This window comes from Scyliorhinus torazame, chromosome 2, assembly GCF_047496885.1.
Source record: "Scyliorhinus torazame isolate Kashiwa2021f chromosome 2, sScyTor2.1, whole genome shotgun sequence".
Taxonomy (NCBI): domain Eukaryota; kingdom Metazoa; phylum Chordata; class Chondrichthyes; order Carcharhiniformes; family Scyliorhinidae; genus Scyliorhinus; species Scyliorhinus torazame.
Window position 1 is genome coordinate 12,654,305 of NC_092708.1, and position 26,979 is coordinate 12,681,283.

The 26,979-nt window shown below is 49.3% G+C and overlaps 1 protein-coding gene across 1 annotated transcript in view; it reads right to left on the reverse strand.

The window, feature by feature from the left end:
* Window positions 1-656: 656 nt before the first annotated feature.
* The window catches only part of aamp (angio-associated, migratory cell protein), a 108,693-nt gene continuing 82,370 nt past the window's right edge, over window positions 657-26,979 (reverse strand). Inside the window, exons 8-11 of the mRNA XM_072468650.1 lie at window positions 25,880-25,992; window positions 21,449-21,539; window positions 13,975-14,129; window positions 657-5,347 (exon numbers count right to left, since the gene is read on the reverse strand). Of these exons, the coding sequence (XP_072324751.1) occupies window positions 5,272-5,347; window positions 13,975-14,129; window positions 21,449-21,539; window positions 25,880-25,992 (435 nt within the window). The 3' untranslated portion in view covers window positions 657-5,271. The remainder of the gene's footprint in view (window positions 5,348-13,974; window positions 14,130-21,448; window positions 21,540-25,879; window positions 25,993-26,979) is intronic.

Genomic DNA, 26,979 nt, shown 5'->3' on the forward strand with positions numbered 1-26,979 from the left:
CGTAAGCCTAATTGTGACAATAATAGATTATTAAATAAAGATTATTAGTAGTTTAGCACAGCATGAATTTACTAGTGTCAGGTTGTGGTAGCACAGTTGCTTCACAGCCCCAGGGTCCCAGCTTCGATTCCCAGCTTGGGTCACTGTCTGTGCGGAGTCTGCACATCCACCCCGTGTCTGCGTGGGTTTCCTCCGGGTGCTCCGGTTCCCTCCCACAGTCCAAAGATGTGCAGGTTAGGTGGATTGGCCACGATAAATTGCCCCATAGTTTCCAAAAGGTTAGGTGAGATTACTGGGTTGCGGGGATAGGGTGGAAGTGTGGGCTTGGGTAGGGTGCTCTTTCCAAGGGCCAGTGCAGACTTGATGGACCGAATGGCCTCCTTTTGCACTGTAAATTCTATTTGCCAACGATGGTTAAAATTAAGGGGCATTTGGGCAATTCTTGGATGAAACTCAAACTGGAACTGAAAGTGCGGTTACTGGGTCTATTAAATTAACTGAGAGAGGATTTTCAATGCTGTAACGTCGCTCGAATGAGATTTAACTATCAAAGCAGCACGGCCAATGCTGACAGAGGAATGTTGGCCAGTGAACCCAAAGAACTCCCTTCAAATAGAGCCAGGGCACCGTGAACTTCAACCTGAACAGACAAAATATTTAGACGGGAGTCTCGGTTTAATATTGCACTGAAACATGATAAAACACTCAGCACCATCCAGTCAACAATGTGCTTTACCAAGAAAACATGCTTTAAAATCTTTTTATTACAAGAGTGTGTAAATATATACAATTCGAGATATTTCATCCACGTTACTGAAGCAGAAAATTGTTGAAACTTTATTCCAGGAAACCGATTCTTCAGATGTTATCTTCCAAGGCGGAGTTTGTTCAAACTAAACAAGATCCAATCAGTTTGGATGGCTGCAAGTTTTTTTTTAATTGTCTAAAGATGTGGGTGTCGCGAGCAAGGCCGGCGTTTGTCGCCCATCGCTAATTGCCCTTGAGGGGCAGCTAAGAATCAGCCATGCTGCTGTGGGTCTGAAGTCACATGTAGGCCAGGCTAGGTAAGGACGGCAGATTTCCGTCTCTAAAGGGTAGGAGTGAATCGACAACCGTCATCATTTTTTTTGGTGGATTCAAATTCCACTATCTGCTGTGGCGGGATTCAAACCCAGGTCCCCAGAGCATTACCCTGGCTCTCTGGATAACTAATCCAGTGACAATACCACCAACCCCCCCCCTCCCCCCGTGATAATTTACCCAACTTACATTGATACCAAATGTAATAATAATAATAATCTTCATTGTCACAAGTAGGCTTAGATTAACACTGCAATGAAGTTACTGTGACAATTCCCCAGTCGCCACATTCCGGCGCCTGTTCGGGTACACGGAGGGAGAATTCAGAATGTACAATTCACCTAAGCATGTCTTTCGGGTTTTGTGGAAGTAAACCGGAACATCCGGAGGTAACCCACGCAGACACGGGGAGAACGCGTAGACTCCGCACAGACAGTGACCCAAGCCGGGAATCGAACCTGGGACCCTGGCGCTGTGAAGCACATGCTGACCCAGACAGCGACACCCACATGAACGAATAAAGACGGTGAAGTTGAGGCCAGGATGAGATTAGCCATGCTCGAATGGCGGAGCAGGCTCAATGGGTCAAATGGCCTAATTCTGATCCTATATCTTATGAACAAGGATTGAAGATGCACCTTCTAACACTATGCAGAACAGCGCATCTGGCTAGCTCAGAGTTCAGGGCGGCACAGTGGTTAACACTGCTGCCTCACAGCGCTGGGGACCCGGGTTCAATTCCGGCCTCGGGTGACTGTCTGTGCGGAGTCTGCACGTTCTCCCCATGTCTGCGTGGGTTTCCTCCGGTTTCCTCCCACAGTCCACAGATGTGCACGTTTGGTGGATTGGCCATGATAAATTGCCCCTTAGTGTCCAAAATGTTAGATGGGGGTTACTGGGATAGGGTGGAGGTGTGGGTTTAAGTGGAGTGCTCTTTCCAAGGGCTGGTGCCACTGGCCTTGGAAAGAGCACCCTACCTAAGCCCATCATACCGGTACCAAAGAAGAACCAGGCAACGTGCCTCAATGACTACCGACCAGTGGCCCTGACTTCAGTCGTAATGAAGTGCTTCGAGAGGTTGATCATGAAGCGCATCACCTCCTTACTCTCAGAACGCCTTGAACCACTGCAATTCGCATACAGCTGCAACCGGTCCACATCAGACACCATTTTGCTGGCCCTACACTCATCCCTAGAGCATCTCAAAAACAAGGACTCCTACATTAGACTCCTATTTATTGACTACAGCTCCGCCTTCAACACCATAATCCCAGCCAAGCTCATATCAAAGCTCCAAAACCTAGTACTTGGCTCCCCACTCTGCAACTGGATCCTCGATTTTCTGACCAACAGACCACAATCAGTAAGAATGAACAACAACACCTCCTCCACAATAGTCCTCAACACCGGCGCCCCGCAAGGCTGCGTACTTAGCCCCCTACTCTACTCCCTGTACACATACGACTGCGTGGCAAAACTTGGTTCCAACTCCATCTACAAGTTTGCTGACGATACGACCATAGTGGGCCGGATCTCGAATAACGATGAGTCAGAATACAGGAGGGAGATAGAGAACCTAGTGGAGTGGTGCAGCGACAACAATCTCTCCCTCAACGCCAGCAAAACTAAAGAGCTGGTAATTGACTTCAGGAAGCAAAGTACTGTACACACCCCTGTCAGCATCAACGGGGCCGGGGTGGAGATGGTTAGCAGTTTCAAATTCCTCGGGGTGCACATCTCCAAAAATCTATCCTGGTCCACCCACGTCGATGCTACCACCAAGAAAGCACAACAGCGCCTATACTTCCTCAGGAAACTAAGGAAATTCGGCATGTCCACATTACCCCTTACCAACTTTTACAGATGCACCATAGAAAGCATCCTGTCAGGCTGCATCACAGCCTGGTATGGCAACTGCTCGGCCTAGGACCGCAAGAAACTTCAGAGTCGTGAACACCGCCCAGTCCATCACACGAACCTGTCTCCCATCCATTGACTCCATCTACACCTCCCGCTGCCTGGGGAAAGCGGGCAGTATAATCAAAGATCCCTCCCACCCGGCTTACTCACTCTTCCAACTTCTTCCATCGGGCAGGAGATACAGAAGTCTGAGAACACGCACGAACAGACTCAAAAACAGCTTCTTCCCCACTGTCACCAGACTCCTAAATGACCCTCTTATGGACTGACCTCATTAACACTACACCCTGTATGCTTCATCCGATGCCAGTGCTTATGTAGTTACATTGCATATGTTGTGGTGCCCTATTATGTATTTTCTTTTATTCCCTTTTCTTCTCATGTACTTAATGATCTGTTGAGCTGCTCGCAGAAAAATACTTTTCACTGTACCTCGGTACACGTGACAATCAACAAATCCAATCCAATCGACGCCTCCACCCTATCCCTGTAACCCCACCTAACCTTTTGGACACTAAGATGAAGCAAAATCTTTTCTCTCAGAGACACGCGAGTCTTTGGAACTCACTCCCTGAAAAGCTGGTGGAAGCAGAGTCTGCGAATATTTTAAGGGCAGCACGGTAGCACAGTGGTTAGCACTGTGGCTTCACAGCTCCAGGGTCCCAGGTTCGATTCCGGCTTGGGTCACTGTCTGTGCGGAGTCCGCACGTTCTCCCCGTGTCTGCGTGGGTTTCCTCCGGGTGCTCCGGTTTCCTCCCACAGTCCAAAGATGTGCAGGTTAGGTGGATCGGCCGTGATAAATTGCCCTTACTGTCCAAACAAAAAGGTTAGATGGGGTCACTGGGTTATGGGGATAGGGTGGAGGTGCAGGCTTAGATAGGGTGATCTTTCCATGGGCCTGTGCAGACTCGATGGGTTGAATCGCCTCCTTATAAATTGTATGACCTAGGAAGACAGAGATGGATAGATTCTTGGTGAGCAAGGGGATGATAGGATTTATCGGGTACAGGTGGGATAAACAGTAGAGTTCACTCAATAGATCAGCCATGATCTTATTAAATGACGGAGCAGACTCGAGGGCCAAATCGCCTATTCCTGTTCCTCGTTCGTATGTTTGTACACTGTCCCATCAAACAGTCCCAGGACAGGTGCAGCACGGGGTTAGATACAGACTAAAGCCCCCTGTACACTGTCCCCATCAAACACTCCCAGGACAGGTACAGCACGGGGTTAGATACAGAGTAAAGCTCCCTCTACACTGTCCCCATCAAACACTCCCAGGACAGGTACAGCACGGGGTTAGATACAGAGTAAAGCTCCCTCTACACTGTCCCCATCAAACACTCCCAGGACAGGTACAGCACAGGGTTAGATACAGAGTAAAGCTCCGTCTACACTGTCCCCATCAAACACTCCCAGGACAGATACAGCACGGGGTTAGATACAGAGTAAAGTTCCCTCTACACTGTCCCCATCAAACACTCCCAGGACAGGTGCAGCACGGGGTTAGATACAGAGTAAAGCTCCGTCTACACTGTCCCCATCAAACACTCCCAGGACAGATACAGCACGGGGTTAGATACAGAGTAAAGCTCCCTCTACACTGTCCCCATCAAACACTCCCAGGACAGGTACAGCACAGGGTTAGATACAGAGTAAAGCTCCCTCCACACTGTCCCCATCAAACACTCACAGGACAGGTACAGCACGGGGTTAGATACAGAGTAAAGTTCCCTCGACACTGTCCCCATCAAACACTCCCAGGACAGATACAGCACAGGGTTAGATACAGAGTAAAGCTCCCTCTACACTGTCCCCATCAAACACTCCCAGGACAGGTACAGCACGGGGTTAGATACAGAGTAAAGCTCCCTCTACACTGTCCCCATCAAACACTCCCAGGACAGGTACAGCACGGAGTTAGATACAGAGTAAAGCTCCCTCTGTATTGAGTAGTACTGTTAATTCCAGCGTTGGTGGTACAGACCACGTGTCATACAGAAATTAAAGTCGGACCTACAAGTACGAGTCAGGTTTTGAGAGGGTGGAAACTCTTTCCTGATACGGTCCCAAAAATTACTTTTATTTAAACTAAGAACAAGAAATTGAAGCATTTTATTTTTTTGTTAAAAGTCAATAATGAGGAAGGGATGCCCCCCTCCCCTCCCCCTGCTGCACAGCACGACTCGAGTTACACAAGGTGCTGTAGCTGCGGAGTCAATGAGCTGGGGGCTGCGGGGGAGAGGGTGATTAAAATGCCGATTGCCAGCTCTACCGCTCGGGCCGTTGTAGGTAGAAGACTTTTGACGTCCGATCTCCGGATGCAGTGACGATGACAGACGCCTCCCTGTTGAGGGAAAAAAACAAACACAAAATCACAGATTTACACACAAGAAACTGGGAACACGGGAAAATTAACTAAAAACAAAAAGCAAAAGATGGCAGATAATAATAATCGCTGATTGGCACAAGTCGGCTTCATTGAAGTTACTGTGAAAATCCCCTCGTCGCCACATTCCGGCGCCTGCTCGGGGAGGCCGGTACGGGAATTGAACTCGCGCTGCTGGCCTTGTTCTGCATTACCAGCCAGCTGTTTAGCCCACTGTGCTAAACCAGCCCCTCCAGATGCTGGAGGTCTGAACGAGAAACAAAGTGGCAGAAAATCCCAGGGCAAGGCAAATCCCCGAGTTATCGTTCGGAGTCGAGAGATACATAGAAGATAGGAGCAGGAGAGGACCACGGCGCGGGTCACGGCGTGGCCGCTAGGACAGTTGCTTGTCTGTTTGTTTATTTGAAAATTGAAAAAAAACCGGTAAACTGACTTCACAGGAGACTGTGACCTGATTGGCTGAAAGGCAGACTGGGCTAAATTTGAATATAGCAAGATAAATACTCAGGGATCAAGCTAATTAAATAGTATACAGCAGATTGGATATAATCCAACACAAAAACATCTTTCTAAAGTTTAATTTCAAAAGTTTAATTCAAAGGAATAAATCATGGCAGGACTGCTCCAAGGCGTGGTCTGCTCCTCTTGCTCCATGTGGCAGGCTGGGGACAGTTCCAGTCCCCAGGGTCAGCATGTGTGCTGAAAGTGTCTCCTGTTGCAGCTCCTGGAAGCTCGAGTTTCAGAGCTGGAGCGGCGGCTGGAGACACTTTGGAGCATCCGCGAGTCGGAGAGCATCGTGGATAGCACGTATAGAGAGGTGGTCACACCGCAGGCTCAGACTCCGCAGGCAAGAAGGGAATGGGTGACCACCAGACAGAGCAAGAGAGTGAGGCAGGGAGTGCAGGAATCTCCTGTGGTCATTCCCCTGCAGAACAGATATACCGCTTTGGATACTGCTGAGGGGAATGGCCTCTCAGGGGAAAACAGCAACAGCCAAACTTGTGGCACCACGGTTGGTTCCGCTGCAGAGGGGAGGGGTGATAAGTGTGTGAATGCAATAGTTACAGGGGATTCGATTGGAAGGGGAATAGACAGGCGTTTCTGTGGTCGCAAACGAGACTCCAGGATGGTATGTTGCCTCCCTGGTGCTCGGGTCAAGGATGTCTCGGAGTGGGTACAGGACATTCTGGAGGGGGGAGGGTGAACAGCCAGTGGTCGTGGTATACATCGGTACAAACGACATAGGTAAAAAAAGGGATGAGGTCCTAAAAGCAGAATACCGGGAGCTAGGAAGGAAGTTAAGAAATCGGACCTCAAAGGTAGTGATCTCAGGATTACTACCAGTGCCACGTGCTAGTCAGAGTAGAAATGACAGGATATATAGGATGAATACGTGGCTGCAGGGATGGTGTCAGGGGGAGGGTTTCAGATTCCTGGGGCATTGGAACCGGTTCTGGGGGAGGTGGGACCTGTACAAACTGGACAGGTTACACCTGGGCAGGACTGGAACTGATGTCCAGGGGGGGCTATTTGCTAGAGCAGTTGGGGAATGTTTAAACTAATGTGGCAGGGGGATGGGAACCGATGCAGGAAGTCAGAAGGTAGTAAAACAGGGACAGAAACAAAAGGCAGTAAGGGGGAAAGTGTAAGGCAGAGAAGCCATAGCCAAAAATCAAAAAGGGCGACAGTACAAGGTACAGTGACTGAGGGGAGCTCAGTGAATAGGACCAGGAATACTAAAAGGAATAAAATGGGAAGTAAAAACATTAATGGTAAGCGACGCGACAGGTTGTTACATGAAGATATGGGTTCAACGACAAGGAAAATTAGGAGAAAAGTTAAGAGGAAAAACAACTTAGGAGAGGTTACTGATTAAGGTGTTAAGATTCAAAACAGAGGTAAAAAAGCCAACATAAGTGTACTTTACCTGAATGCTCGTAGTATTCGGAATAAGGTAAATGAGTTGATGGCGCAAATCATCGTGAATGACTATGATTTAGTGGCCATTACTGAAACATGGTTAAAGGATGGTCACGACTGGGAGTTAAATATCCAAGGGTATCAAACTAAACGGAAGGACAGAGCAGATGGCAAGGGAGGTGGTGTAGCTCTGCTATTTAAGGATGACATCCGGGCAACAGTAAGGGATGACATCGGTGCTATGGAGGATAAGGTTGAATCCATTTGGGTGGAAATCAGGAATAGGGATTGTGTACAACAGACAACTGGAGCTTTCAACACTACGAGAGAGAGATAGAGATGTCAATTAGCCAAGGGGTGGAGGGAGAGAAGGTGTCGGGATCTAACTGAATGATGGAGGAGGTTTGAAAAGCTGAATGGCCACAAACTGTTACTGTAGAGGCTGGTTGAGCACAGTGGGTTAAATCGCTGGCTTGTAATGCAGAACACAGCCGGCAGCGCAGGTTCAATTCCCGTACCAGCCTCCCCGAACAGGCGCCGGAATGTGGCGACTAGGGGCTTTTCACAGTAACTTCATTGAAGCCTACTTGTGACAATAAGTGATTATTATTTGAATTTAAGTATTAGTATTGAGCATAATGTCATGAAAATTTGAACTGGATAGTGTTGTATTTGAATTCATTCTTTGGTTGTGGATATCGCTGGCAAGGCTGCCGTTTACTGCCCGAGAAGACGTTTGACTCGATAGAGGTGTCAAAATCACCAGGGGCCTGGACAGGGCAGATGGCAAGAAACTGTTCCGATTGGCGGACAGATTGAAAACCTCTCGAGGTTGATTTAAGTTGACTACAAAAGTAGCAATGGCGACAGGAGGAAAAAGCTTGCTTTTTAAACACAGCGAGTGATTGGGACCTGGAATGCGTTTAAAAAAAATTATTTAATTCATTTCCGGAACGTGGGCGTCGCTGGTTCGGCCGAGCTTTTATTGTCCATCCCTAGTTGCCCTTCAGAAGGTGGGTGTGAGCTGTCTTCTTGAACCGCTGCAGTCCCGGAGGTGTAGGTACACCCCCTGTGCTGTTAGGGAGGGAGTTCCAGGATGTTGCCCCAGCGACAGTGAAGGAACGGCCGATATATTTCCCAGTCAGGTTGGTGAGTGAGTTGGAGGGGAACCTCCAGGTGGTGGGGTTCCCAGGTTTCTGCTGCTCTTGTCCTTCTAGATGGGAGTGGTGGTGGGTTTGGAAGGTGCTGCCTAAGGAGCCTTGGTGAGTTGCTGCAGTGCATCTTGTAGACGGTACACACGGCTGCCACTGTTCGTCAGTGGTGGAGGGAGTGACTGTTTGTGGAAGGAGGAGAGGTTTTTTTTCTTTATTTGTTTATGGGATGTGGGCGTCGCTGGGTCAGCAATTGTTGCCCATCCCTGAGGGCATTTAAGAGTCAACCACATTGCTGTGGGTCTGGAGTCACGTGTAGGCCAGACCGGGTAAGGACGGCAGATTTCCTTCCCTAAAGGACATTAGTGAACGAGATGGGTTTTTACAACAATCGAAAATGGTTTCATGGTCGTCATAATTCCAGACTTTTTTTTACTGAATTCATATTCCACCATCTGCCCTGGTGGGATTTGAACCCATGTCCCCAGAGCATTACACTGGATCTCTGGATTATCGTCCAGTAACAATACCACTACCCTGCTGCCTCCCTCCTGGGTGGTGTTGAGCTTCTCGAGTGTTGATGGGAGCTGCATTCATCCAGAAAAGTGGAGAGTATTCCATCTCACTCCTGACTTGTGCCTTGTAGATGGTGGACAGGCTTTGGGGAGTCAGGAGGTGTGTTACCTGCCATAGGATTCCCAGCCTCTGACCTGCCCTGGTAGCCAGAGTTAATATGGCTAGTCCAGTTCAGCTTCTTGTCAATTGCAACCTCCAGGATGTTGATTGTAGGGGATTCAGCGATGGCAATGCCATTGAATGTCAAGGGGAGAAGGTTAGATCCTCTCTTGTAGGAGATGGTCACTGCCTGGCACTTGTGTGGCACGAATGTAACTTGCCACTTCTCAAGCCAAACCTGGGTAGTGCCCAGGTCTTGCTGCGTTTGGACATGGACTGCTTCAATTTCTGAGTTGCGAATGGTGCTGAACATCACCAAACATTCCCACTTCTGACCTTATGAGTGAAGGCAGGTCATTGATGAAGCAGATGGTTGGGTCGAGGACATTACCCTCAGGAACTCCTGCAGTGATGTCCTGGAGCTGAGATGATTCACCTCCAGCTACCACACCCATCCTCCTTTGTGCCGGGTGTGTCTCTAACCAACGGAGAGTTTCCCCCCTGATTCCCATTGACTCCAGTTTAGCTCGGGCTCCTTGATACCGCACTCGGTCAAATGCTGCCTTGATGTCGAGGGCAGTCACTCTCACCTCACCTCTGGCATTCAGCTCTTTGTCCATGTTTGAGTGCTGCACTATCATAGTGGGTCAGTGCAGAGGGAGTGCTGCACTGACAGAGGGTCAGTACTGAGGGAGCGCTCCACTGTCAGAGGGTCAGTACTGAGGGAGTGCTGCACTGTCAGAGGTCAGGACTGAGGGAGTGCCGCACTGTCAGAGGGTCAGTACTGAGGGAGTGCGCACTGTCAGAGAGTCAGTACTGAGGGAGTGATGCACTGTCAGAGGGTCAGTACTGAGGGAGTGCTGCACTGTCAGAGGTCAGGACTGAGGGAGTGCTGCACTGTCAGAGGGTCAGTACTGAGGGAGTGCTGCACTGTCAGAGGGTCAGTACTGAGGGAGTGATGCACTGTCAGAGGGTCAGTACTGAGGGAGTGCTGCACTGTCAGAGGTCAGGACTGAGGGAGTGCCGCACTGTCAGAGGGTCAGTACTGAGGGAGTGCTGCACTGTCAGAGGTCAGGACTGAGGGAGTGCCGCACTGTCAGAGGTCAGGACTGAGGGAGTGCTGCACTGTCAGAGGGTCAGTACTGAGGGAGTGCTGCACTGTCAGAGGGTCAGTACTGAGGGAGTGATGCACTGTCAGAGGGTCAGTACTGAGGGAGTGCTGCACTGTCAGAGGTCAGGACTGAGGGAGTGCCGCACTGTCAGAGGGTCAGTACTGAGGGAGTGCTGCACTGTCAGAGGTCAGGACTGAGGGAGTGCCGCACTGTCAGAGGGTCAGTACTGAGGGAGTGCTGCACTGTCAGAGGGTCAGTACTGAGAGAGTGCCGCACTGTCAGAGGGTCAGTAAAGAGGGAGTACTGCACTGTCAGAGGGTCAGTACTGAGGGAGTGCCGCACTGTCAGAGGGTCAGTACTGAGGGAGTGATGCACTGTCAGAGGTCAGGACTGAGGGAGTGCCGCACTGTCAGAGGGGTGGGACTGAGGGAGGGCCTCACTGTCAGAGGGTCAGTACTGAGGGAATGCTGCATTGTCAGAGGGTCAGGACTGAGAGAGTGCCGCACTGTCAGAGGGTCAGTACTGAGGGAGTGCTGCACTGTCAGAGGGTCAATACTGAGGGAGTGCCGCACTGTCAGAGGGTCAGTACTGAGGGAGTGCCGCACTGTCAGAGGGTCAACGCTGAGGGAGTGCCGCACTGTTAGAGGGTCAATACTGAGGGACTGCCGCACTGTCACAGGGTCAGTACTGAGGGAGTGCCGCACTGTCAGAGGGTCAGTGCTGAGGGAGTGCCGCACTGTCAGAGTGCTAGGACTGATGGAGTGCTGCACTGTCAGAGGGTTAGGACTGAGGGAGTGCGCACTGTCAGAGGGTCAGTACTGAGGGAGTGCGGCACTGCCAGCGGGTCAGTACTGAGGGATGCTGCGCTGTCAGAGAGTCAGTACTGAGGGAGTGCTGCACTGTCGGAGGGTCAGTTCGGAGTGAGTGCCGCCCTGTCAGGGGATCAGTACTGAGGGAGTGCTGCGCTGTCAGAGGGTCAGTACTGAGGGAGGGCGGCACTGTCAGAAGGTCAGTACTGAGGGAGTGCTGCACTGTCAGAGGGTCAGTACTGAGGAAGTGCTGCACTGTTAGAGGGTCAGTACTGAGGGAGTGCTGCACTGTCAGAGGGTCAGTACTGAGGGAATGCTGCACTGTCAGAGGGTCAGTACTGAGGGAGCGCTGCATTTTCAGAGGGTTAGTACTGAGGGAGCGCCGCATTGTCAGAGGGTTAGTACTGAGGGAGTGCTGCACTGTCAGAGGGTCAGTACTGAGGGAGCGCTGCACTGTCAGACGGTCTGTACTGAGGGAGGGCGGCAATGCCAGAGGGTCAGTACTGAGGGAGTGCTGCACTGTCAGAGGGTCCGTACAGAGGGAGTGCCGCACTGTCGGAGGGTCAGTTCGGTGTGAGTGCCGCCCTGTCAGGGGGTCAGTACTGAGGGAGTGCAGCGCTGTCAGAGGGTCAGTCCTGAGGGAGTGCTGCACTGTCAGAGGGTCAGTACTGAGGGAGTGCGGCACTGTCAGAGGGTCAGTACTGAAGGAGTGCTGCACTGTCAGAGGGTCAGTACTGAGGGAGTGCTGCACTGTCAGTGGGTCAGTACTGAGGGAGTGCTACACTGTCACAGGGTCAGTACTGAGGGAGTGCTGCACTGTCAGAGGGTCAGTACTGAGGGAGTGCTGCGCTGTCAGAGAGTCAGTACTGAGGGAGTGCTGCACCGTCAGAGGGTCAGTACTGAGGGAGTGCTGCACTGTCAGAGGGTCAGTACTGAGGGAGTGCTGAACTGTCAGAGGTTCAGTACTCAGGGAGTGCTGCACCGTCAGAGGGTCAGTACTGAGGGAGTGCTGCACTGTCAGAGGATCAGTACTGAGGGAGTGCCGCACTGTCTGAGGGTAAGTACTGAGGTAGTGCTGCACTGTCAGAGGGTCAGTATTGAGGGAGTGCTGCACTGTCAGGGTCAGTACTGAGGGGGAGTGCCGCACTGTCAGAGGGTCAGTACCCATGGAGTGCCGCACTGTCTGAGGGTCAGTACTGAGGGAGTGCTGCACTGTCAGAGGGTCAGTACTGAGGGAGTGCGGCACTGTCAGAGGGTCAGTACTGAAGGAGTGCTGCACTGTCAGAGGGTCAGTACTGAGGGAGTGCTGCACTGTCAGAGGGTCAGTACTGAGGGAGTGCTACACTGTCACAGGGTCAGTACTGAGGGAGTGCTGCACTGTCAGAGGGTCAGTACTGAGGGAGTGCTGCGCTGTCAGAGAGTCAGTACTGAGGGAGTGCTGCACCGTCAGAGGGTCAGTACTGAGGGAGTGCTGCACTGTCAGAGGGTCAGTACTGAGGGAGTGCTGAACTGTCAGAGGTTCAGTACTCAGGGAGTGCTGCACCGTCAGAGGGTCAGTACTGAGGGAGTGCTGCACTGTCAGAGGGTCAGTACTGAGGGAGTGCCGCACTGTCTGAGGGTAAGTACTGAGGTAGTGCTGCACTGTCAGAGGGTCAGTATTGAGGGAGTGCTGCACTGTCAGGGTCAGTACTGAGGGGGAGTGCCGCACTGTCAGAGGGTCAGTACCCATGGAGTGCCGCATTGTCTGAGGGTCAGTACTGAGGGAGTGCTGCACTGTCAGAGGGTCAGTACTGAGGAAGTGCTGCACTGTTAGAGGGTCAGTACTGAGGGAGTGCTGCACTGTCAGAGGGTCAGTACTGAGGGCGTGCTGCACTGTCAGAGGGTCAGTACTGAGGGAGTGCCGCACTGTCAGAGGGTCAGTACTGAGGGAGCGCTGCAGTTTCAGAGGGTTAGTACTGAGGGAGTGCCGCACTTTCAGAGGGTCAGTTCTGAGTGAGTGCCGCCCTGTCAGGGGGTCTGTTTTGAGAGAGTGCCGCACTGTCAGAGGGTCAGTACTGAGGGAGTGCTGCACTGTCAGAGGGTCAGTACTGAGGGAGGGCGGCACTGTCAGAGAATCAGTACTGAGGGAGTGCTGCACCGTCAGAGGGTCAGTACTAAGGGAGTGCTGCACTGTCAGCGGGTCAGTACTAAGGGAGTGCTGCACTGTCAGAAGGTCAGTGCTGAGGGAGTGCTGCACTGTCAGAGAGTCAGTACTGAGGCAGTGCCGCACTGTCAGAGGGTCAGTACTGAGGGAGTGCTGCACTGTCAGAGGGTCAGTACTGAGGGAGGACTGCACTGTCAGAGTGTCAGTACTGAGGGAGTGCTGCGCTGTCAGAGAATCAGTACTGAGGGAGTGCTGCACCGTCAGAGGGTCAGTACTCAGGGAGTGCTGCACTGTCAGAGGGTCAGTACTGAGGGAGCGCTGCACTGTCAGAGGGTCCGTACTAAGGGAGTGCTGCACTGTCAGAGGGCCAGTACTGAGGGAGTGCCGCACTGTCAGAGGGTCAGTACTGAGGGAGTGCTGCACTGCCAGAGGGTCAGTACTGAGGGAGTGCTGCACTGTCGGAGGGTCAGTACTGAGGGAGTGCTGCACTGTCTTTCGGATGAGACCTTGCACCAATGTGCCAGCTGCCTGTTTGAGCTGTAAAATATCCAATGGCAGTGTTACAAAGAAGACTTGTGTCCTGGACATAATGAATGGCGGAGCAGGCCAGAAGGATCTAATGGCCTCCTCCTGTTTTCTATGAAAGAAGGAGTGTGTTTATATGGGACTAAATGTCTTCAATCCTGAGACCAGAGATGGATTGTACCCAATCTTTCCAAGTCCTGATGAGTTTGGGCTACCAGTGTTAGGCTGCAACCGAGATGGAGTCACTTACCTGTTCACCACGAAGTCCAGGATTTCTGCTGTATGGCCACAGCATTCACTCTCCATCTTTCCTGATCGGGCATCCCAGATGCGCACAACTCCGTCAAGGCTGCCAGTGTATATAGTTGGTGAGTGCTCCTCCCATAGCAGCTGCACAATGCCAGCCTGAAAGGGATTGAGGGATTTGGGTTAGGTGAATGGGCTAGGGTCTGGCAGATGGAATACAATGTTGACAAATGTGAGGTTATCCATTTTGGAAGGAATAACAGCAAAAGGGATTATTATTTAAATGATAAAATATTAAAACATGCTGCTGTGCAGAGGGACCTGGGTGTGCTAGTGCATGAGTCACTAAAAGTTGGTGTGCAGGTGCAACAGGTGATTAAGAAGGCAAATGGAATGTTGTCCTTCATTGCTAGAGGGATGGAGTTTAAGACTAGGGAGATTATGCTGCAATTGTATAAGGTGTTGGTGAGGCCACACCTGGAGTATTGTGTTCAGTTTTGGTCTCCTTACTTGAGAAAGGACGTACTGGCACTGGAGGGTGTGCAGAGGAGATTCACTAGGTTTGCTGAACACTCGTCTTTGCAGGAGCAGGCCAGTCGATTTCAGCGGGAGCGGAGCAGGTTAGTCAATTTCAGCGGGAGCAGTGCGCAAGTGATTGCTGGGAGGTAAGTTTCTCCTTTAAAAACACTTGTCTTTGCAGGAGCAGGCCAGTCGATTTCAGCGGGAGCGGTGCGTTAGTGATTTCTGGGAGACCTTCACAGGAGCAGGCTAGTCAATTTCAGCGGTAAACACTTACCTGGTCCCGTTTTCGGTCCCTCTTTGCTGTTTTTAAAACATTTTTTAGTGTTTAAGGCTGGAACAGGAAGTTCGACCCGCGGACTTCTGGGAAGACCCTCACCAATACATTCTGGTGGAGAGGAAACCCGAGACACTACACGTGTAGTGTCTCCCACCCGCCCTCCTCCTCTAACCTAATAATAAAACCCATTGGTGTGAGGTAAGTACCATACTTTATGATTATTATTTTATTTTTATTTTTTTTAATTTAATTTAGTTGTTAGCCAGATCTTGGTAGAAGGCTAGAGGGATGGCAGGGAAGGGAGTGCAATGTTCCTCCTGCAGGATGTTTGAGGTGAGGGATGCCGTTAGTGTCCCTGCTGATTTTACCTGCAGGAAGTGCTGCCATCTCCAGCTCCTCCAAGACCGAGTTAGGGAACTGGAGCTGGAGTTGGAAGAACTTCGGATCATTCGGGAGGCAGAGGGGGTCATAGATAGCAGCTTCAGGGAATTAGTTACACCAAAGATTAGAGATAGATGGGTAACTGTAAGAGGGACTGGGAAGAAGCAGTCAGTGCAGGGATCCCCTGCGGTCGTTCCCCTGAGAAACAAGTATACCGCTTTGGATACTTGTGGGGGGGGACGACTTACCAGGGGTAAGCCATGGGGTACGGGCCTCTGGCACGGAGTCTGTCCCTGTTGCTCAGAGGGGAAGGGGGGAGAGGAGCAGAGCATTAGTAATTGGGGACTCGATAGTCAGGGGCACAGATAGGAGATTTTGTGGGAGCGTGAGAGACTCACGTTTGGTATGTTGCCTCCCAGGTGCAAGGGTACGTGATGTCTCGGATCGTGTTTTCCGGGTCCTTAGGGGGGAGGGGGAGCAGCCCCAAGTCGTGGTCCACATTGGCACTAACGACATAGGTAGGAAAGGGGACAAGGATGTCAGGCAGGCTTTCAGGGAGTTAGGATGGAAGCTCAGAACTAGAACAAACAGAGTTGTAATCTCTGGGTTGTTGCCCGTGCCACGTGATAGTGAGATGAGGAATAGGGAGAGAGAGCAATTAAACACGTGGCTACAGGGATGGTGCAGGCGGGAGGAATTCAGATTTCTGGATAACTGGGGCTCTTTCTGGGGAAGGTGGGACCTCTACAGACAGGATGGTCTACATCTGAACCTGAGGGGCACAAATATCCTGGGTGGGAGATTTGTTAGTGCTCTTTGGGGGGGTTTAAACTAATGCAGCAGGGGCATGGGAACCTGGATTGTAGTTTTAGGGTAAGGGAGAATGAGAGTATAGAGGTCAGGAGCACAGATTTGACGTCGCAGGAGGGGGCCAGTGTTCAGGTAGGTGGTTTGAAGTGTGTCCACTTCAATGCCAGGAGTATACGAAATAAGGTAGGGGAACTGGCAGCATGGGTTGGTACCTGGGACTTCGATGTTGTGGCCATTTCGGAGACATGGATAGAGCAGGGACAGGAATGGATGTTGCAGGTTCCGGGGTTTAGGTGTTTTAGTAAGCTCAGAGAAGGAGGCAAAAGAGGGGAGGTGTGGCGCTGCTAGTCAAGAGCAGTATTACGGTGGCGGAGAGGATGCTAGATGGGGACTCATCTTCCGAGGTAGTATGGGCTGAGGTTAGAAACATGAAAGGAGAGGTCACCCTGTTGGGAGTCTTCTATAGGCCTCCAAATAGTTCTCGGGATGTAGAGGAAAGGATGGCGAGGATGATCCTGGATAAGAGCGAAAGTAACAGGGTAGTAATTATGGGAGACTTTAACTTTCCAAATATTGACTGGAAAAGATATAGTTCGAGTACATTAGATGGGTCGTTTTTTGTACAGTGTGTGCAGGAGGGTTTCCTGAAACAATATGTTGACAGGCCAACAAGAGGCGAGGCCACGTTGGATTTGGTTTTGGGTAATGAACCAGGCCAGGTGTTGGATTTGGAGGTAGGAGAGCACTTTGGGGACAGTGACCACAATTCGGTGACGTTTACGTTAATGATGGAAAGGGATAAGTATACACCGCAGGGCAAGAGTTATAGCTGGGGGAAGGGCAATTATGATGCCATTAGACGTGACTTGGGGGGGATAAGGTGGAGAAGTAGGCTGCAAGTGTTGGGCACACTGGATAAGTGGAGCTTGTTCAAGGATCAGCTACTGCGTGTTCTTGATAAGTATGTACCGGTCAGGCAGGGAGGAAGGCGTCGAGTGAGGGAACCGTGGTTTACCAAAGAAGTGGAATCTCTTGTTCAGAGGAAGAAGGAGGCCTATGTGAAGATGAGGTGTGAAGTTTCAGTTGGGGCGATGGATAGTTACAAGGTAGCGAGGAAGGATCTAAAGAGAGAGCTAAGACGAGCAAGGAGGGGACATGAGAAGTATTTGGCAGGAAGGATCAAGGAAAACCCAAAAGCTTTCTATAGGTATGTCAGGAATAAGCGAATGACTAGGGAAAGAGTAGGACCGGTCAAGGACAGGGATGGGAAGTTGTGTGTGGAGTCTGAAGAGATAGGCGAGATACTAAATGAATATTTTTCGTCAGTATTCACTCAGGAAAAAGATAATGTTGCGGAGGAGAATGCTGAGACCCAGGTTAATAGAATAGATGGCATTGAGGTACGTAGGGAAGAGGTGTTGGCAATTCTGGACAGGCTGAAAATAGATAAGTCCCCGGGTCCTGATGGGATTTATCCTAGGATTCTCTGGGAGGCCAGGGAAGAGATTGCTGGACCTTTGGCTTTGATTTTTATGTCATCATTGGCTACAGGAATAGTGCCAGAGGACTAGAGGATAGCAAATGTGGTCCCTTTGTTCAAAAAGGGGAGCAGAGACAACCCCGGCAACTATAGACCGGTGAGCCTCACGTCTGTAGTGGGTAAAGTCTTGGAGGGGATTATAAGAGACAAGATTTATAATCATCTAGATAGGAATAATATGATCAGGGATAGTCAGCATGGCTTTGTGAAGGGTAGGTCATGCCTCACAAACCTTATCGAGTTCTTTGAGAAGGTGACTGAACAGGTAGACGAGGGTAGAGCAGTTGATGTGGTGTATATGGATTTCAGCAAAGCGTTTGATAAGGTTCCCCACGGTAGGCTATTGCAGAAAATACGGAGGCTGGGGATTGAGGGCGATTTAGAGATGTGGATCAGAAATTGGCTAGCTGAAAGAAGACAGAGGGTGGTGGTTGATGGGAAATGTTCAGAATGGAGTTCAGTTACAAGTGGAGTACCACAAGGATCTGTTCTGGGGCCGTTGCTGTTTGTCATTTTTATCAATGACCTAGAGGAAGGCACAGAAGGGTGGGTGAGTAAATTTGCAGACGATACTAAAGTCGGTGGTGTTGTCGATAGTGTGGAAGGATGTAGCAGGTTACAGAGGGATATAGATAAGCTGCAGAGCTGGGCTGAGAGGTGGCAAATGGAGTTTAATGTAGAGAAGTGTGAGGTGATTCACTTTGGAAGGAATAACAGGAATGCTGAATATTTGGCGAATGGTAAAGTTCTTGGAAGTGTGGATGAGCAGAGGGATCTAGGTGTCCATGTACATAGATCCCTGAAAGTTGCCACCCAGGTTGATAGGGTTGTGAAGAAGGCCTATGGAGTGTTGGCCTTTATTGGTCGAGGGATTGAGTTCCGGAGTCAGGAGGTCATGTTGCAGCTGTACAAAACTCTGGTCCGGCCGCATTTGGAGTATTGCGTACAGTTCTGGTCACCGCATTATAGGAAGGACGTGGAGGCTTTGGAGCGGGTGCAGAGGAGATTTACCAGGATGTTGCCTGGTATGGAGGGAAAATCTTATGAGGAAAGGTTGATGGACTTGAGGTTGTTTTCGTTGGAGAGAAGAAGGTTAAGAGGAGACTTAATAGAGGCATACAAAATGATCAGGGGGTTAGATAGGGTGGACAGTGAGAGCCTTCTCCCGAGGATGGAAATGGCTGGCACGAGGGAACATAGCTTTAAACTGAGGGGTAATAGATATAGGACAGAGGTCAGAGGTAGGTTCTTTACGCAAAGAGTAGTGAGGCCGTGGAATGCCCTACCTGCTACAGTAGTGAACTCGCCAACATTGAGGGCATTTAAAAGTTTATTGGATAAACATATGGATGATAATGGCATAGTGTCGGTTAGATGGCTTTTGTTTCGGTGCAACATCGTGGGCCGAAGGGCCTGTACTGCGCTGTATCGTTCTATGTTCTATGTTCTATGAAGGGGTTGGATTACGAGGAGAGGTTGAGTAGATCGGGACTGTACTTGTTGGAATTTAGAAGGATGCGGGGGGATCTTATAGAAATGTATAAAATTATGAAGGGAATAGATAGGATAGATGCGGGCAGGTTGTTTCCACTGGCGGGTGAAAGCAGAACTAGGGGGCATAGCCTCAAAATAAGGGGAAGTAGATTTAGGACTGAGTTTAGGAGGAACTTCTTCACCCAAAGGGTTGTGAATCTATGGAATTCCTTGCCCAATGAAGCAGTTGAGGCTCCTTCATTAAATGTTTTTAAGATAAAGATAGATAGTTTTTTGAAGAATAAAGGGATTAAGGGTTATGGTGTTCGGGCCGGAAAGTGGTTGCTGAGTCCACAAAAGATCAGCCATGATCTCATTGAATGGCGGAGCAGGCTCGAGGGGCCAGGTGGCCGACTCCTGCTCCTAGTTCTTATGTTCTTATACAGAAGCTGGTCAGTTAACCCACCACAGATCACCGGGTCTACAGGCTTGCCTGATCCCAAGACTGTGACCAATGGTCGCTTTTGGGTTGCTTCACTCAGGAGCTGCCAGGTCACAAATAGTTACTTAGAAGAGAGCGTACCCCCCCACGAGAATAGAGAGCGATCATCTAATTGAGCTGTTTTAGATGATTCGAGCAAACTGTCCGGGATGACAGAGAAATTATTTTTTTCCGTTGGGCTGGTGGGTCGGAAACAAGGGGGCACTGATGGAGTAAAGTTACATCGTGGTTACGTTACTGAACCAGCAACGCAGAAACCCGGACTAACAGCCTGCAGGCAGGAGTTTAAATTCCAGCATAACGTCGCAAGAATCTAAACGGGGGTAATTAACCAAATCTGGAATTAAAAAGCTGGCATCAGTGACAGTCATCACGAACCCATCTGATTGACTCACGTCCTTCAGGAGAGGAATCTGCCGCCCTGACTCGGTCTGGCCGACACACGACTCCAGGCCCACAGCAATGTGGCTGCCTCAAGTCCCGCCCTCTGATATGGCCGAGCGAGAGGTTCAGTTTTATCAACAGCAGGAAAACCCTCAGTGGTTGAGGGTCATCATTTGCCACCACCGTCTCGAGGACAAAATGCAGCGGCGATTGCCAATGCCTAAACACTGCAAATAAAATTTGAAAAATCCTTAAAAATAGAGTTCGGCCATTCAGGAGTGCTTTCGGGACGCATTCCCTTACAGAGCGGACAATGTAATCTGTAACATTCTCCTCAAAAAAACTGTTACGGCCGACAGTCAAAACTGATCAACTTTATTTAGGTAAGAGTCAAGGGCTGTGACGTAGGTAAGACACGGTTCGACTAAAAGGCAGGTCAGGATCGATGGGCAGAAAGGTCCCCACTTATAATATTAATAATCTTTGTCACAAGTAGGCTTACATTAACACTGCAATGAAGTTACTGTGAAAAGCCCCTAGTCGCCACATTCCGGCACCTGTTCGGGTACACAGAGGGAGAATTCAGAATGTCCAATTCACCTAACAAGCACGTCTTTCGGGACTTGTGGGAGGAAACCGGAGCACCCGGAGGAAACCCACGTAGACACGGGGAGAACGTGCAGACTCCGCACAGACAGTGACCAAGCCGGGAATCGAACCTGGGGCCATGCGCTGTGAAGCAACAGTGCTAACCACTGTGCTGCCATGCTGCCCAATTGTTCCTATGCATTACAGCAAGCCTTTGCAAAGTGCCTTCCAGTTAATGAAATCTGTCACGCTTTGCAGCAGGAGGGGAGGGGTAGCACGGTAGCATTGTGGATAGCACAATTGCTTCACAGCTCCAGGGTCCCAGGTTCGATTCCAGCTTGGGTCACTGTCTGTGCGGAGTCTGCACATCCTCCCAGTGTGTGCGTGGATTTCCTCCGGGTGCTCCGGTTTCCTCCCACAGTCCAAAGATGTGCAGGTTAGGTGGATTGGCCATTATAAATTGCCCTTAGTGTCCAAAATTGCCCTTAGTGTTGGGTGGGGTTACTGGGTTATGGGGATAGGGTGTAGGTGTTGACCTTGGGTAGGGTGCTCGTTCCAAGAGCTAGTGCAGACTCGATGGGCCGAATGGCCTCCTTCTGCACTGTAAATTCTATGAGATGCGCTCTGCAAAGTGATCGATGATCCCAATAAATATTTGAGGTTTTCAAAGGCGGGCAAAAAGGCTCAGAGATATTGAGAGTAGAAATTAAGAATCCCGCCACACCTTTGAGCTTGCTGGAAAACTGACACAGGGCAGCATGTGATCCAGGGTTGGAACCACACCTCTCATTCCCCCAGCTTCAGCTGTACCCACTTTGGGCAGAGGCCAAATCTTTCCCAGTGGGGTACCAAGCTCAGGGTATTCCCTAAAACCTCCGCAAAGGCCACCCAGGCACTGGCACAGGTCAGGAGCAGAACAGTCTCCGCGCGAGTGGGAGTTTACCAACCAAGCCAAGGCCCGAGGGGAAGTGTAGATCCAAGCGTTTGCAGGTCTTACCTACCTGAAGCTGCCACTTGTGTCGTAGCGTCTGTGATGGGATATCCCAGATCCCCATGGTTCCGTCCAAAAAGCCGACAGCAATCAATGGAAGTCTGTGGGAGCCAAACAGCCAAACAACGTAAAGTGAAAGAAAACATTCCAGTGTTGTTGTTCTTTTTAAGACGTGTCCCTTTGTTGGCAAGGTTGACATCTATTGCCCATCACCCTGAGAGAGTGGCATTGAGCCCCTTGCTTGAACAGCGGCAGTCCCATGTGGTGAGGGTGCCCCCGCGGTGCTGCTCGGCAACCTGGGTGAGCAAGTCAAACCAGACAGCACTCACACCCAGATCAACAACCAGTCAGTGGCTCCTCCTGCAAAATAAACGTGGACAAGACCAGACTTGGCCATCGCGCCAAATAGCCTGGCAACAATCCCCGTTTGGATTGGTACGGGCCCGGTGACCATGGTGGTCGAGTTACTGCAGGCTGCTGATGTCCATTATTCTCAAACCCCAACCGCCCCCCCCCCCCCCCCGCCCCGGGCACAGCTAGCATCTTTAGGATATGAGAGAGCGTGGGTTTGGAAACCATTCATTTCTCACCCTCACGCTATGACCCTGTTTCCCGGAGTTTATTTGATGAGAGACAGACCAGAGTCCCACACAGCAGATAAGACAAACACTGTATATACAATAGTCCATTACTCAGGCCACTATTTACTATGGGAGCTGCACCAAGAGCAGGATAATATAATTAACCCCTTCACTGACTGATTAGACATTGGCACAGCCAGCCTCGCCTGACACGGACAGTACAATCCAGCGGGCACAGCTTTCTGGAGCTTCAGAGAAACTAAGCTGCCCAGGTCCCCCGATTCCTTACACCTGGAGCTCACAGAACACAAACAAACAATAAGCATTTAATGTCAGCAAGGAATTAACTCTAAATAACTAAAATACACACTAAATAATATGTTAATATAAAAGTAACAAAAACATTTCATTTGTGGTCTCGACAGAATGGATCCCCAAAGACTGATTGATAGAATCAACTGCCCCCTAAACCAAGTATGTAGGGTAAGGATTACTAGATTAACAAGTGCACAGAGTGAGGATTACTAGATTAACAAATACGTGGGGTGAGGATTACTAGATTAACAAGTACACAGAGTGAGGATTACTAGATTAACAAATACGTGGGGTGAGGATTACTAGATTAACAAGTACCCAGAGTGAGGATTACTAGATTAACAAATACATGGGGTGAGGATTACTAGATTAACAAGTACCCAGAGTGAGGATTACTAGATTAACAAATACGTGGGGTGAGAATTACTAGATTAACAAGTACCCAGAGTGAGGATTACTAGATTAACAAATACATGGGGTGAGGATTACTAGATTAACAACTACCCAGAGTGAGGATTACTAGATTAACAAATACATGGGGTGAGGATTACTAGATTAATAAGTACACAGAGTGAGGATTACTAGATTAACAAATACATGGGGTGAGGATTACTAGATTAACAAGTACCCAGAGTGAGGATTACTAGATTAACAAATACGTGATCTGAGGATTACTAGATTAACAAGTACACAGAGTGAGGATTACTAGAGCAACAAATACGTGGGGTGAGGATTACTAGATTAACAAATACATGGGGTGAGGATTACTAGATTAACAAGTACCCAGAGTGAGGATTACTAGATTAACAAATACGTGATGAGGATTACTAGATTAACAAGTACACAGAATGAGGATTACTAGATTAACAAGTGCACAGAGTGAGGGTTACTAGATTAACAAATACGTGGGGTGAGGATTACTAGATTAACAAGTACAGAGTGAGGATTACTAGATTAACAAATACGTGGGGTGAGGATTACTAGATTAACAAGTACAGAGTGAGGATTACTAGATTAACAAATACGTGGGGTGAGGATTACTAGATTAACAAGTATGCAGGGTGAGGATTACTAGATTAACAAATACGCAGTGTGAGGATTACTAGATTAACAAGTATGCAGGGTGAGGATTACTAGATTAATAAATACGTGGGGTGAGGATTACTAGATTAAAAGTGCACAGAGTGAGGATTACTAGATTAACAAATACGTGAGGTGAGGATTACTAGATTAACAAGTGCACAGAGTGAGGATTACTAGATTAACAAGTACGCAGGGTGAGGATTACTAGATTAACAAATACGTGGGGTGAGGATTACTAGATTAAACAATTACGCAGAGTGAGGATTATTAGATTAACAAATACGCGAGTGAGGATTACTAGATTAACAAGTACACAGAGTGAGGATTACTAAACAAATACGTGGGGTGAGGATTACTAGATTAAACAAGTACACAGAGTGAGGATTACTAGATTAACAAATACGCGAGTGAGGATTACTAGATTAACAAGTACGCAGGGTGAGGATTACTAAACAAATACGTGGAGTGAGGATTACTAGATTACCAAGTGCACAGAGTGAGGATTACTAGATTAACAAATACACGGAGTGAGGATTACTAGATTAACAAGTATGTGGTGTGAGGATTACTAGATTAACAAAAGCAGGGTTTCTGGATTAATAACCAGTTCTTGCAAATTGAAATCAAACTGTGGCAAGTTGTGAAGTTGAATTCTGTAACTTGCATCATCTATAGACTGGTAACAGAAATTAGACTGAAAACCACCGGGTTATTGCAGAACTCGTTCAGGGAAGGGAACTAGCCACCCCACCCACTTTTGTCTACATATTGTTGGGGGACATTTTCTGATACTGGACTATGATATAAATTATGGGTGGCTCTGTAACTACATTTTTGCTCCTATATTACTTTTGAATAGTTCTGCTGAGACAAAAGGTACTCATTGGCTTAGATGCCTGTTTAGAAGAGGCAATTTGTAGAAATAGATAGTGTATACACAATGCTTGTTAATATCAGAAAGGACACAAAATGGCTGTTAGCTATTAAAGCAATACTAAAGACACAAAATGGCTGAACTAGCCACTTTCCTGAACAATAAGTTACAAACTGTGTAAACTACCTCATGAGAACCAGGCGTGGGTGTGTAGAGGGAGTATTTTAACAGCCGCTGATAACAGCTTCACAGAACATATCCTTATGTTAGTCTTGAGTGACGTTTGCATGAAGCTAGGGGCGAGTAAGACAACACCCACTTTAACCATATATGTGATAACTGGGATGCTAAGAAAATTGATTGACTGCATGTAATGAATTGTGACGCGAATATAGTTGATTGACTGTATGTAAATGAGAATACAACTAATTCCGCCCCTTGAAACTGTATATTAACCCGTGTGAGCCTTAGCTCAAGTGAGAAAGAGGATTGCGAGACTGCGTAGTCTCCAAATCTTTCTCCCAGATCTGAAATAATAAACTGTTTCTTTACTTCCTCAAACAGGCCTACGTGTGAATATTTTCACCTCTAACAACATTATTCTAATACCAGCCTACATGGATAACTCAATGTTCTTCAAATGATCGACCATCGAACCCCTATTAACTGATCAATAGTTCAGTCTCTGCATTCTCTCCAACAACTTGTGGGATAATGACGCCATCTAAAGACTGATGTCCTGCCCCTTGCCCACATGCCTTATGATTGTCCCAAAGGGGTCTTTTTCAGGATAGCAGCCGGTGACTAGTGGTGTGCCTCACGGGGCACCAGAGCATCGGTAGCATAGTGGTTAGCACAATCACTTCGCAGCTCCAGGGTCCCAGGTTCGATTCCCGGCTTGGGTGACTGTCTGTGCAGAGTCTGCACGTCCTCCCCGTGTCTGCGTGGGTTTCTTCCGGGTGCTCCGGTTTCCTGCCACAGTCCAAAGATGTGCAGGTTAGGTGGATTGGCCGTGATAAATTTCCCTTAAGTGTCCAAAATTGCCCTTAGTGTTGAGTGGGGTTACTGGGTTATGGGGATAGGGTGGAGGTGTGGGCTTGGGGTAGGGTGCTCTTTCCAAGAGCCGGTGCAGATTCGACGGGCCGAATGGCCTCATTCTGCACTGTAAATTCTATGATTCTATAATTAGCCTGGATCCAGTGACATTGGGGCCACACCACATCTACCCATGGATTTCCCAGCCTGAAGGGCATTAATGAACCAGATGGGTGTTTATGATAGTTTTGTGATCATTACTAATAATAATAATCGCTTATTGTCACAAGTAGGCTGCAATGAGGTTACTGTGAAAAGCCCCATTAATACTGAGAATAGCTTTTTTTCTTAATTTCAGATTTATTAATTAATTGACTTTAGATTTCCCCAACGATGGTGGTGGGATTTGAGCTGATGCCTGGGATCATTGCCCCGGGCACCTAGGTTACTGGTCCAGTCACATTATCACTGTGCTACCATCCCCTACGCTCACTCATCAAAACTAACAGCTGATGAATCATCAACATCGGAGACGCGGGAAGATTAGACTTACACCCGACAGAATCCCACTGACTCCACAGAATTGGAGTTGGAGTCCGTATCCTCCACTTGCTCTTTATCCACACATTCCTTTGTCATGTTTGGAACCGAAAAGGCAGAAATTACCTGAGGAGGAAGATTCAAATCAGTTAGCTTTGTGCTCATTATAAAATGACAGCAAGGAGAAATAGTTTTCACACACACTAGGGGTATTAGAACATAGAACATACAGTGCAGAAGGAGGCCATTCGACCCATCGAGTCTGCACCGACCCACTTAAGCCCTCACTTCCACCCTATCCCCGTAACCCAATAACCCCTCCTAACATTTTTTTGGACACTAAGGGCAATTTATCACGGTCAATCCACCTAACCTGCAAGTCTTTGGACTGTGAGCGGAAACCGGAGCACCCGGAGGCAACCCACGCAGACACGGGGAGAACGTGCAGACTCCACAAAGACAATGACCCAGAGGGGAATCGAACCTGGGACCCTGGTGCTGTAAAGCCACAGTGCTAGCCACTTGTGCTACCGTGCTGCGCACGGTATTGTGCCCTCCCTCAAGGTTAGTTTGGCAGCGGGGATGGGGCACTTAATCGGGCGGGAGGGTGGGTGGGCAGGGACCCCGATACCGCCCCTCCTCCACCCCAATCAGGCCCATGGAAGGGTAATGGGCGGCCTTCCCACCCCACCCCAATCGAGCTCTTGTGGGCAGTTAATGCCGACCTAAAAGTCTAATCCCGTCACCGCCCAACAGCGGGCTCAGCATGCAGGAGTCCGAAAAGAAAACCCTGGCATGTTTGCTTGCAGGCTCACCCAGCAAATAAGGGAACCCTAATTCAAAGGCTCTCGGTGCCTGATTGCGATCTCCAGCCAATGGAAAGGAGGCCTTACTGAAAGCCATCCCCCCTGTCCTTGCTGCTGACATAACGCCACCGCCCACCCCCCCCCCCCCCCCTCCCTCACCCTGACCTGTAACCCCCCCTACCTCTCGACCCTCTTCTCATCACTCCCCTGTGCCTGGGCCCCTCCTCGGGTGGGTGTAGTACCAGCAGCAGCCATCACTTCCCTGGTGATGCTGCTGAGTACAGAGGCCTTGCCAGCCTCTGATTGG